General features: G+C 38.4%; 2 protein-coding genes across 2 annotated transcripts; both read right to left on the bottom strand.

Annotated features, from left to right (window-relative positions):
• Positions 1-288: 288 nt before the first annotated feature.
• Positions 289-1,217, bottom strand: Or4c127 (olfactory receptor family 4 subfamily C member 127). Its single transcript, NM_001000619.1, is given in 2 exon segments — positions 289-1,205; positions 1,208-1,217. Coding segments are annotated over 2 exon segments (927 nt in total).
• A 7,590-nt stretch (positions 1,218-8,807) lies between these two features.
• Olr726 (olfactory receptor 726) lies at positions 8,808-12,807 on the bottom strand. The gene is given in 2 exon segments (NM_001395144.1): positions 8,808-10,741; positions 12,731-12,807. A coding segment is annotated over 1 exon segment (921 nt). The 5' UTR covers positions 10,701-10,741; positions 12,731-12,807; the 3' UTR covers positions 8,808-9,779.
• Positions 12,808-13,488: the final 681 nt, after the last annotated feature.

The following is a 13,488-nucleotide window of genomic DNA, read 5'->3' as shown; positions in this document are numbered from 1 at the left end:
CTTTCTACAAGTGTAATGATACTATTCCTACTGCATTAGTACAAATCATCCATGTGCTAATTATGATGCAAAGTGTAATTGAATATATCAATTTGGATCACTTAAAGAAAAAATCTAGGGGTTGGGGATTTAGCTCAGTGGTAGAGCGCTTACCTAGGAAGCGCAAGGCCCTGGGTTCAGTCCCCAGCTCCGAAAAACAAGAACAAAAAAAAAAAAAAAAAAAAAAGAAAAAATCTATATGAAATATCACCATGTATTCCTCTTTACTATAAAAATAACTGGTTTTCTTTAACAAATATTTGACCTTATTTGACCCAGGAGCTTCTTCATAACATTTTTGACCTCCTCATTTCTGAGGGTATAGATTAAAGGGTTCAACAGAGGTGTCACCAGTGTGTAAAACACACTCACAACTTTGTCAATGTGGAAGGAGATCATTGGTCTCACATACAAGTATGAGCAAGGGACAAAGAACAAGACAACAACAGTGACATGAGAGGCACAGGTAGACAGAGCTTTGCGACGCCCTTCTGAACTGTGATTCTTCAGGGAATGAAGAATAACCACATAGGAAGCAACCAGCATAGAGAAAATGAGTAAACACATTGACCCACTGTTGGCAGCGATCAGGGGCCCTAGAGTATGAGTGTCAGTGCAGGCCAACTCCAGAAGTGGTATTAAATCACATATAAAGTGATTAATGGTATTGGGCCCGCAGAAGGGTAATTGGGCTATAAATATAGTCTGTATCATTCCATGAACAAACCCCACAATTCCAGCTGCTACCACCAAGAAGATACATACATGTCGGTTCATGATAGTCATGTAGTGCAAGGGCTTGCAGATGGCTACATAACGATCATAGGCCATGGAAATCAGCAATATGATTTCAGCTGCAGCAAAAAAATGCTCAGCAAAAAGCTGTGTCATGCAGCCATTGAAGGATATGGTGCTCTTCTCAGAGATTAAGTCATAGATCATTTTGGGTGCTATGGAAGAAGAGTAGAAACCATCTATGATGGACAAGTAGGACAAAAAGAAGTACATGGGAGTAGCCAGGGCTGGACTGATGAAGATGGTGACTGAGATGAGCATGTTACCTGCCAGTGTGATCAAGTAGATTATTAAGCACACAATGAATAAGAGTTTCTGCAGGCCTGGGTCTTGAGTCAAGCCCAGGAGGATGAATTCTGTGACATTGCTCATTTTTTTTGCATCAATTTAGTATAGGCTCTGTGCATATGGTCATCTGAAAAGAAACCATAGGGTGTCTCAGTGATTATATTTAAAATGAAATAGTGAAATACTTTATCATCTTATTGCTTCTGGTACCTAAGGTCAATGTAGCTGCACTTCTGCAGACAGTATCACATTCCATGCAGTTATATCACATTGGATATATTGCATTTTTTAAATGGATTTTCATGGAATAATGACAGAACCTTATAAATACTATAAGAAATCAAAATGTCATTATAATGGGTAAGATAGATGACTTCCAAATTGTCATCTAACCAGGCGTGACATTTCATTGTGTTTTTTGAGGGTAGATGTCATCAATATCAATAAGTTTGAAGTTCTGTTTGTGTATTTACATAGACAATTTTGATAAAAGTTCAGCATTGAATGAATAAGTGGATATTATGCACTAAAAAGGCAAGTATTGTTAAACTTAAAGCATTTAAACTTTGTGCTATAATTCTCCATTATATGAATTTATCTGCTCCTAGGGACAGAGATGTGCTATGGATGGAAATTGTCTTCTTTATTAATGCCAAATAACCATATCCTTACTGAGCATGCTTTCAGAAAGCCATATTTTATCCCTGGTTCTCCATGGCCACTTCTTTCATGTTTCTTTTCTCTATATCTGGATGTATATGTGTAAGTGGTACAATATCTCCATAAAACACCCTAGTATTTCAGGAATAAATTTTTCTTACAATTGAACTTTTATCATGAGAAAAATTATTCTTAGACTTGGGCAAATTTCTTCTCTCTAATCACATTTTACAACTAGAATTAAACTAGATATGTTGTTACCTCAAATTTCTTGTTGATAAGACATAAATGATCATGTTACCTAAGATGCCCCACTTTTCCTTTTAACAATAAATTCCCTCAAAATAAGATGAACAAAGAGTTTCATTATGAAGGTGAAGAAATATTAAGGACAGTACAATATATTCTTTAAAATGAACTAGATGTAGGCTTGCTAAATATGAATTAGAATGGTCACGAGTGAGATGTGGGTATTTTATACTTTTTTCTTTATTCCTTTCCCTAATATCTACCCAAAGTCATACCAAAAATTCTGCCAGCCTACTCCAGTTTAAAAATATTCCCATAAATTGCATCCCCACTAAGAGCGAGAAGCGATTTGCAAAGAAGCAGTAGGTCTCTAACTGGGCACAGTCCCAGAATGTCTCCACTTTGCTTTTCACTTCTGTAGAAGGGGGTGATGCAGTTAATCATTCTCAGTAAACTTAACTCCCAAATCCTAACCTCAAATCAACAGTGTTGAAACCATGAGATGGGGACAAACTTTCAATCATTACAAACAAACATCTAGAATTAAGGTACTTAGTAAGATGTAGAAGTAAATCATGGTATTTCAGAAGTTGTTTCAGTCATTCTCTGCACCATCTCATTAAGTACCACTCCTAATGGTATTTTATATGGGTATTTTCACGCTTTTGTGTCCAAATTAATTTTCACAGAAAATATAAACCTTTATTTCAAGTATATAATTGCAAATTCTACTTCAGCAGAATATAGTGACTGGATCCAATCATTCTGCTTAAATTTGGTAAGAAGAGATCTAGTTTTCACCTACCAGGCTGCAGTTGGCGGTGGATTCCTCTCTCGATTTAGTGAGTTAGTGTTTCTTCCCCTCTGAGTACACCCAGCATAGTGTTCAGCCGACTCTATAAGCTAACACTGAAATTATTAATTTTCTAGACAATTCTATAATTTAGGCATTTTTATTTTTTATTTTTGGTTCCATTGTCAGCATTTAATTCCCAAAATAAAATATTCCAATTAGGAACATTTATATTTCTAAGATTTAATTCCTACTTATTAATTTCCTATAATTGATGGGTACACACACACACACACACACACACACACACACACACACACACACACTCACACACACACACTCACACCATATTAATAGATAATGACACAGAGAATAAAGCCAAATTGCTCAAATCAGCAAACATTAGCATATTCAACTACAGCATGTCTAAGAGATAAAATCAAACTGGTTAGATTTTCCCCCTTATCCTTTTGGACATTTTTTTTTGCTTCCTAAGAGTCTGTGAACAATGTAGAAATAGAATTTCTATTCAACTCAAGTTCCTCTTTAACTTCTTCTTCTTAGAAACCTACAAACATGAAGAATAGTTTCTCTTAGACAAATCTTCATCACATTGATTCATGCCATGCTTCAGGCATTGACACACTAACCCTTTGTTTGGATTCTTCTTTTTCTTCTTCATACTAGAGAAATATTTAAATAGATTTGCACCATCTGGAAGGTCTGGTCATGTTTTAGCTTTGCAAATACCCAGAGGATTGGTAATCATCTCTTTTGAAACCTTTGCCAAGGCTCTTTGCTTACTCCTACAAACATCATTAGCAGTGGCTAGTTTTAGAAATGCAGTTAGATTGTAGATTGATTTCCAATTCATGTGCATGCTAGGCAAGAATTGTATCTACCCACCTCAAAAATATTAATACAGTGTTGCTCCTGTCTAAAGGAAATGTGGGGACAAAGAGAGGTACAGTGACTGAAGGAAAGGCCATCCAGACACTGCCACACCTGGGGATCCACCCCATTTGCAGCCATCAAACCCAGACACTATTGCTGATTCCAGTAGGTACCTGTTGACAGGAGCTTGGTGTAGTTATCCCCTGAGAGGCTTTACCACAACCTAACCAATACACAAGTGGATGCTCACAGCCAACCACTGGACTGAGTATGGGAACCTCAATGGAGGAATGAAGGATGGAAAGGGGTTTGCAACTTAATTGGAAGAACAACAATATCTACTAGCCAGACCCCTCCTTCCTTCCCCAGAGCTCCCAGGAACTAAAACACCAACCAGAGAGTACACATGGAGAGACCCATGACTCCAGCTGCATATGTAGCAGAACATCACCTTAACTGGCTTCTGTGGGGAGGGAGGCCCTTGGTCCTGTGGAGGTTTGATGCCCCAGTCAGTGTAGGGGAATGCTAGGGTGGTGAGGTGGGAGTGGGTAGGTGAGTGGGTGGGGGAGCACCCTCATAGAAGCAGGGGGGAAGTGGGATGGGAGAACAGGTTTTTGGAGGGGAAACTGGGAAGGGGAATAGCATTTGAAATGTAAATAAATAAAATAACAAATAACAAAAGAATTTTTCCACTGAGCACCATATATAGGCCTTCTTTATATATGCCCTATTTGACTTAGAGTAATGACTTTAACTCATTTATGATGGAGCATTCACTTAAATTCCACTTTTTTGTAACTGAAGCAGGTCATCATGAAAGAAAATCTCTGACTTAGATGTTCTCATTTATTGATTCTCTCAAAATCCTTTTTTAAATTTATTTTTAATTTATTTTATTTATTCACTTTACATTCCGCTCACTGCCCCGCTTCCTGGTCACTCCCCACCCTGTGCAATTCTTCCCCCATTCCCTTTCCTCTCCTCCTTTGAGTGTGTAGGGTCATCCCTGGGTATCCTCCCATCCTGGCACTTCAAGTCTCTGTGAGGCTAGATGCTTTTTCTCCCACTGAGGTCACACAAAGCAGCCCAGCTAGAACATATCTCATGTACAGGCAACAGTTTTTGGAATAGCCTCTTTCCAGTTGTTCAAGACCCATATGAAGACCAAGCTATACATCTGCTACATATGTGTGATGAGGTTAAGTCCAGCCCATGCACGTTCCTTGGTTGGTGGTTCAGACTCTGAGAACTCTAAGAGTCCAGGTTAGTTGATTCTGTTGGTCTTCTGTGGAGTTCCTATCCCCTTTGGGGCTTGCAATTCCTTCCTCCTATTTTTCCATAAGAGTCCCCAAGCTCAACCCACACTTTTGCTGTGGGTATCTATTTCTCTCAGAGTCAGCTGCTGAGTGAAACCTCTCAGAGGACAGCATGCTCCTATCTGCAAGCACAACACAGTATCATTAATAGTATTAGGCATTGGTACTTGCTCCTGGGATGGGACTCTAGTTGGGCCAGTTGTTGGTTGGCCATTCCCTCAGTTTCTGTTCCCTCCCTCATGCTCGCATTAATTATAGACAGGATAAAATTTGGTTAGAAAGTATTGTAGGTGGGTTAGTGTCTCTATTGCCCCACTGAGGTTCCTACCTGGCTACAGGAGGTGGCCTCTTCTGGTTCCATTTCCCCAATGTAGTGAGTCACAGCTAGGATCATCCCCTCTAATTCTTGGGTGCCTCCTGTATTCCAGGTTACTATCTTGTCCTGGAGATGCCTTCCACCTGCTCACCCCTATCAGTTGCAGATTTCCATTCATTTTTATCGCATCTAGAAATCTTGTTTATCCTTCCCCACACTTGATCCTGAACATCATATCCCCCGTTCTCTCTCCCTCCCAGTTCCCTCCCTCTATCTCCTCTTTTATTCCCCCTTCTATGTGAGATTCAAGCTTCCTCACTTCCACCTTCCTGCCTGTTTAGTTTCTCTGGGTCTGTGGAATGTATGATGGCACCTGCATTTTATGGCTAACATCCACTTATAAGTGAGTACATACCATGCATATCCTTTTGGGACTGGGTTATCTCACTCAGAATAATAATCTCAAGTTCTCAAAAATCTTACAGAAAGACTTTCATAGCACTTCTTAACTTTTCTACAAAACAGATGGAAGAATTCTTCAAAACTCAAACTCTGGACAAGCTTCAGGAATATCACCAGACAATTATGGATGCTAGAGCTGTCATTCCTAATAGAATGTTCATAGCACACAACCAGTGTCTAGCACTAGCCATGACCGCAGGAGGTGTTTTGGTTTTGATTTGTTTTATGTAGTGATTTGTCTATATTTTCCCACCTTTCTTTATGAGATAGGCTCTCTCACTGACCCTAGAGTTTACTGCTTAAATAGAATGTTATTCACCTGACTGCCATGCTCAGTTTTTATGGGAACTGAGGATCCAAACTCAGGTTCTCATGGCAGGCACTTAGCGCAGAGAACCATCTCCCTAGCTTAAATTATTTTAAGCAGGACGACCAAAGTGCAGATGCTTCAGTCCTTTTTAGAAGGGGGAGCAAAAATATTCACAGAAGGAAATATGGAGACAAAGTTTGGAGCAGAGACTGAAGGAAAGGCCATCCAGAGGTTTCTCCACCTGGGGGTCCAGCCCATATACAGCCACCAAACCCAGACAATATTGCTGATGCCAAGAAATGCAACTTGACCAGAGCCTGATATAGCTGTCTTCTGAGAGGCTCTGCCAGAGCATGACAAATACAGAGGAGAATGCTCTGAGCTAAACATTTAACTGAGAATGGATTGAAGGAGCTGAAGGGGATTTCAACCCCATAAGAACAATAATATCAACCAGCCTTAGCTCCCAGGGACTAAATCACCACCCAAAGAGTACACATGGATAGACCCATGACTCCAGCTGCATATGTAGCAGAGGATAGCTTTGTTGAGCATCAATTGGAGAAGCAGCCCTTGGTCCTGTCAAGGCTCAATATCCCAGTATAGGGGAATGTCAGGGTGGGCAGGCAGGAAGGGGTTGGTGTGTGGGGGGAACACCCTCATAGAAGGAGGGTGAGAGGGGATGGGATAGAGATTTATGGATGTGAAACTGGGAAACTGAAATGTAAATAAAAATATCCAATAAAAAGAAGAAAAGAACTTCTGAAAGTTGTATGTGATCTCTCTCTGTCTCTCTCTCTCTGTCTCTCTCTGTCTGTCTCTCTGTTTCTCTCTCTCTGTCTCTCTCTGTCTCTCTCTTGTCTGTCTCTCTCTGTCTCTCTCTGTCTCTCTCTGTCTCTCTCTCTCCCTCCCTCTTTGTGTGTGTGTGTGTGTGTGTGTGTGTGTGTGTGTGTGTGGTTTTGCTATGTGAAGAGCTTTCTACTGTTTTAGTAGATTGAGTATATCTAACTCAGGAAGACAGCATATTTGGTGAGCATTTTCTTGAAGACTTGTACAACCTTCTACACTACTTTCATATACACTTGTCTTCATTTCTCTTAAAATATAACCTCATTTAAAATATAACCTATAGGGCTGAGCATGAAAGGTACCAAATATGTAATGTTGATCTATTTCACTTACAGCAACAGAACTGTGTGAATTCTTGTCTCTTTTCTAAGTATTTTCCTAAAAATATTAAAATTTATGTTGTATGAATGCCTTGGTATAATGATGAGTATTGTTTAAATGGGATTTAGACTATATTCATTTTCATTATTGTATAGAATTTGAGTATTGTAGGGGTTCTAAAGATTCTATAAATCTGTGGGCTGCTGCTTTTCCTTCTGAGTCTTAATGTCAGTCCTGTCCACTTATAATGTGAACTGATATTTCTTCCAGTGTAGAAAGAAATGAATTGAGAATATGTGATGTGATTCAGTGTAGCTGGTCTTTGCCACTTTGTGGGGTTTTCTTTTTTCCACACTTATCCTACCCTTACTCTCACCCCCATCCCTAATGTCACTCCCTAACACTAGATAGGAGAGAAACAAGGATAGAGGAAAGTGAGGAATTAGGACAAATCCCTGAATCTAATTTCTTTCCTCTTGTATTGCTGAAATTATCTGTAGCTGCAAAAGCTAAACTTCTGATAGAGTATGAGGCAAATCATGGTCAGCTGCTGTGGGCAGCCCAAAGCAGCCCCACAACCCTACACCTGGGACTAAATTCTTAGAAAATTTCTGTGTTTTTAAAGAAACCAAACTTCCAAAATTGTCTCTACACTTCAGCAATTATATTGCTGAAGTTTCATGGGCATGGTGTCCCTGCCAAGGCTAGTAATCATTGTGTCACAGCAGGCATCCTAGTCTCCTCTCCTGCACAATGTGCCTGTCCCCTCTTCTTCAGTGTTCCTTGAGTTTTAGAGACTGCGCTTAAGATGTACTATTTGGGCAGTTCATTCGTGGGCACTTATTCTCTGCATTTTGACTAGTTGTAGATCTCTGTAGTAGTTTTTTTATCTGCTGCAAAGAAAATCTCTTTGATGGGAACTAAGACGCATACTTATGCGTAGGTATAAAGAAAATTCTCTGGAACAAAGTTAGCAACTATATTGATTAGCATAATGAGGACACCAGTTGACATGACAATATAGATGGGGGAAGTTTCTCAAAACTGCATACATGCCTAGACGAAAAACTATGGGCAACCAATGGTTCCTGAGAGAGTGAGAATTAGTCTATTAGACTTTCCTAATAGATTATCTAGTACCTAATGGTAGTCATCACTAAACACATGTACTTATGAGTAACACTTATGAGTGTGCACACACATATACACATTATAGGAAAAACCATAAGTAGTTGGGTGGAGGACGGAAGGAGGTGGAGATAATAAAAATACAACACTCAAGTAAGAAATTCTCAAAATACTGAAAGAAAGAAAACACAATGTGTACACTGACAGTATAACATTTAGCTATAAAAAAAAGAATGGTATTTTATAGTTTGTAGTACTCTGGGTGGAACTGGAGGGAAATATGGGAAATGACAAGGCACCGAAAGCCAAATATTGCACACTCTTACTCAAATGTTAAAGCCAAGAAGCTTTATTTTATGGAAGCTGAGAGATCAGTGGTCATAGAATCAGGGTGGACTGGAAAGAGGAGAATATTTTGAGGTTGGAGAATGGGAATCAAAATGCAGGCGTACTGGAGGAATACGTACTGAACACTAGGACAAACATGGTTAACATCAATTTATTATGTATTTTTTAAAGAACTAGAAAAACGTTTAAAGCTTTTAAAAAGAAACAAAGGAAAAATGGGATATTGTTGCTGAAAATATTTAATCCCAATCAGGGGCCTCTACCCCACTTTTGATTATTCAATTCCCAGATAAAAGACACAAGTGACCTTTAATTTATGATAAATATTTGTCAGCACTAAAGCAGGGCAGTATCTACACTCTATGCTATTAGAATCTACTTTCTTATTGATAACCGTGAGTTATTACTTACTATGTTCTATCTGGGCTGATCTTAACTACAAATGACCAGCCCTCATCACCATGATTTTGAGATTCTTACCTTATGCCATCTTTCCTCACTTCACCTCCTCAGTCACCTCAATCTTCTTGACCCCATGCCCAGGAACTCCAAACCCTGACTATGTCTCTTCTGCTTAGCTATTGACTGTTGGCAATTTTATTTAGCCAATAGTTTTAAATCAAGAGGCATGGTACATGCAGATTCTCTCATTCTTGGGAGCAACCAGGACTTGGGGGCCAGTACTTATTATTACAATACATATCAAAAAGTCAAACCTCAACAGGATAGAAACATTTCTTACCATGATTTGATCATATCTGCATGGACTGTCACAATGTACTCCATTTAAATATATAATTATTATTTAATGAAAATGTAATATAGATAAGATATAATTCATCATCATCACCACCACCATCATCATCATCATCATCACCATCACTATCATCATCACCACCACCATCACCACCACTACCACTATCATCATTATCATCATTATAACTATTTAAGGAGAAGAAATGTCCATGGAACAGCATTAGACATTGTTTCTAAATATACAAATCACCAGGTTTACATATCATGAGCTTTCCTCATTTGACCCCAGAGCTTCTTCATAACCCTTTTGACTTCCTCATTTCTGAGGGTATAGATTAAAGGGTTCAGCATAGGTGTCACTAGGGTGCAAAACACAGTTACAGCTTTGTCAGTGGGGAAGGAGGTCATGGGCCTTAGGTACAGGTAAGAACAAGGTACAAAGAATAAGACAACAACAGTGACATGAGAGGCACAGGTAGACAGAGCTTTGCGACGCCCTTCTGAACTGTGATTCCTCAGGGAGCGAAGGATGACCACATAAGAAGCAACCAGCATAGAAAAAATGAGCAAGCACAGTGACCCACTGTTGGCAGCGATCAGGGGCCCCAGAGTGTGAGTGTCAGTGCAGGCCAACTCCAGGAGTGGTATTAAATCACACATAAAGTGATCGATAATATTTGGGCCACAGAATGGTAACTGGGCCATAAACAAAATCTGTATTCCTCCATGGATGAATCCTAAGATTACAGCGGCACCCACTAGGAATATACACACAGGTCGGCTCATGATGGTCATGTAGTGCAAGGGCTTGCAGATGGCTACATAACGATCATAGGCCATGGCAATCAACAAGATGATTTCAGCTGCAGCAAAAAAATGCTCAGCAAAAAGTTGAGTCATGCAGCCATTGAAGGATATGGTGCTCTTCTCAGAGATTAAGTCATAGATCATTTTGGGTGCTATGGAAGAAGAGTAGAAACCATCTATGATGGACAAGTAGGACAAAAAGAAGTACATGGGAGTAGCCAAGGCTGGACTGATGAAGATGGTGACTGAGATGAGCATGTTACCTGCCAGTGTGATCAAGTAGATTATTAAGCACACAATGAATAAGAGTTTCTGCAGGTCTGGGTCTTGGGTCAAGCCCAGGAGGATGAATTCTGTGACATTGCTCATCCTTTCCCTTGATTTAGTTCATGCTTTGTGGATATGGTCATCTGAAAGACAACAAGAGAATACTCATGTGATATTTTAAACTCTAAGCTATTTTGTCATCTCACTTTTGGAATGGCTGAAACAGGAAAACAAATCTATATTTTTACTTCTTCATTTAAGATCACTATACAGGTAATTTTGAAGATGAGACGTAGATGGACTTACTATTACTTTATTGTAACACTTCAACCAACCAAAGTCTTTTGTTAACTATTAATGTTTTAAAAAATTTAAATCCAGGGGATAATCTCAAACAGGACTTTCTTTTACTGTTTTGTTTTATTCTTGTAGGACAAATATCATGAGTCTCAATTTATTTGAAATTACAGCTGTGCATGTTTGTGAATGTTACAGGTCTATGAACTTAGTGTGCATGAAAGTCAATGGGACACTAAATGTAAATGCTCAGTGTAAAGGTCCTGTGTTATGTACATACCATTCCTCTGTATCATTTGATGCACATGAACTTAGGAATGGAGATAGAATTCCATAGTTATTCTGGATAACAAAAGAACATTTGTTTTATTTATTTTTTTAGCTCATTGAGTACAATTGATTCTAGAACAATGGCTTTTGTTTCAGGCTTCTCATGGAGGAATTCTTTCATATCCTTTGTATGGTTGGATGCAGACATGTAAAGGCTACAAAGTGACCCTACTCCTCACAGGAGCAATTTTATAATTTTTCTCTAGATTTTGAGCTATTTTTTTCATTTAGGATCATGTTCACAGTTGGGTAAAATTCTCCTGTTTTTTACTCTTTGTAAATGAAGCTACCTGAGGAAGGACACCTAAAAATATGCTTTTTGTTATTGGTATACATTCAATCAAAGTAGGCAACTGGTAGAAATGTTGATTGATGCTATAAGAAATATTTTCTCTCAACCCTGTAACTGTGACTTTCACTAGCATGTCAGTGGTCTTACAAAGGAGGAGGTATTTTATTCTTTCTCTTCCCATTTCTACCTCTTTCCATATCATCTGCCAAAAAAGTCAAGCCAAATAATTTCTTTCCTATAACATCCAAATTCAGGATAGAGAGGTCAGCATCAAAGCCCCTTGTCAAGTGAATAAAAATATATTTGGTTTTTAGGGTGGCTCATTACCTGAGGATTTCACTCCTATTTATTGGTCTTCTATATGAGTATTATGTGGTTAATCATTCTCAGTGTATTTGTTCTTTAAATTTCTAACTTCAAAGTAGCAGCATAGAAATGGGAAAGGGTAAAGCTTTTAGATTGTTACAAATAAGACTTCAGAGTCACTGTATTTAGTGAGACTACTGTTCACAGCACTTTAAAAGTGATTTCAATCATTCTTGATAAAACCTGATTTATCAGTTCCCACAGATTATTTAATGCTATTGTGTTTCACTCATTTATTTTCATAGCAATCATTACACTTTTGGGTCCACTATACTTCAGTGAGAATAAATTGTCAAAATCAATGGAATCTGTTTAAAAATTGTAAAGAAACAATGTAGTTTTCACCAACCTGGGTGTAGTTGAGTGTAGAAATGTCTCCGTTTGTAGATTTAACGCAGTCATTGTTTCTTTCCCTCTGGGCACACACAGCACAGCTTTCAGTAGACTGTGAGTTGATGTCTCTCTAGAGTGGATGTTTTCTTTCTTCCTTTCTTTTGTCTTATTCTCATTGTCACAGTTTATTCCAAAAGGAGCTGTGTTAGCCAGGAAAGTTTGATGGTTCTTTGGCATAATACCTATGCACCATGTTACTGATACATATTTATAGCCATATGTTTCTCTCTCTATAGAATGTTATATTTTATATTAAAAGCCCTCAAAATAAAGCCAAAATCTCAAAGCAGAAAGCATTTGTTTATTCCACTATAAGATGTATAAGTGAATAGAATAACTTTATTGGACTTGATTTTCTGTACCTCTTTGAATACCTGTTTTGGTTCTTAGTAGATCATGAATATTATGCAGAGAGAATATCTTTCATTTCTAACTTAAATTTTCTTTAACTTACCCCTGTAGAAATTCACCAAGTTCAAGTAGCATCTGTTAAACAAATATTTTTACTATATCTCCAATAAGTGGCTCACAAACTCTCTGGGATTTCTTATCCCTTGATTCCAAAGAATTGTTTAAATAGGTTTTCTGAGAGATGTAGGATCTGGTAATGCTTTGACCTCTCAAGAACCCAAAGGACTGATAATTGTTTCTGTCGAAATCTTTGCCAAGACAGTAGTCAAGATTTTCTTCCTACTCTCATTGGTATCTATAAACATCATTAACAGTGACTAGTTTTAGACATGCAGTTGGGTTGATATTAAATAAGTGTCTGCACTACAGGTCTTATTTTTCTAAAGACCTGAGTGACAACTCTATTTTTTTTTTTTGCTATATTGTGCCATTTAAATAACATCTTGGTTTTATTTCTGCAGATTACTTGGGTTTGAGTATTAGGTATATACATTTTCAGTGTGACTCTTTATTACTACTACTACTACTGATATTATTATTATCGTTATTATTATTATTATTATTATTATTTAATTTTTCACAGTCTAGTTGTTATCCCCCTCCAAGTCTGCCCTCTGACTGTTCCTCAACCCATTCCTTCTCCCAGGTCTCTAAAAGGATGTGCCCACCCCATTTCCTCCACCTCACTAGACCTCCCCATTCCCTGGAGCCTTACATTTTTCGGAGGTTAGGTGCAATTTCTCTCACTGAAATCAGACCAGGCTATATATCTGTCGAGGGTCTCACATCAGTTGATGTATG

Source organism: Rattus norvegicus, chromosome 3 (genome assembly GCF_021556685.1).
Source record: "Rattus norvegicus strain SHRSP/BbbUtx chromosome 3, alternate assembly SHRSP_T2T, whole genome shotgun sequence".
NCBI classification, from domain to species: Eukaryota; Metazoa; Chordata; class Mammalia; order Rodentia; family Muridae; genus Rattus; species Rattus norvegicus.
Note: the sequence above shows the minus strand (reverse complement) of the source record. Positions and strands in the feature narration are given on the sequence as shown.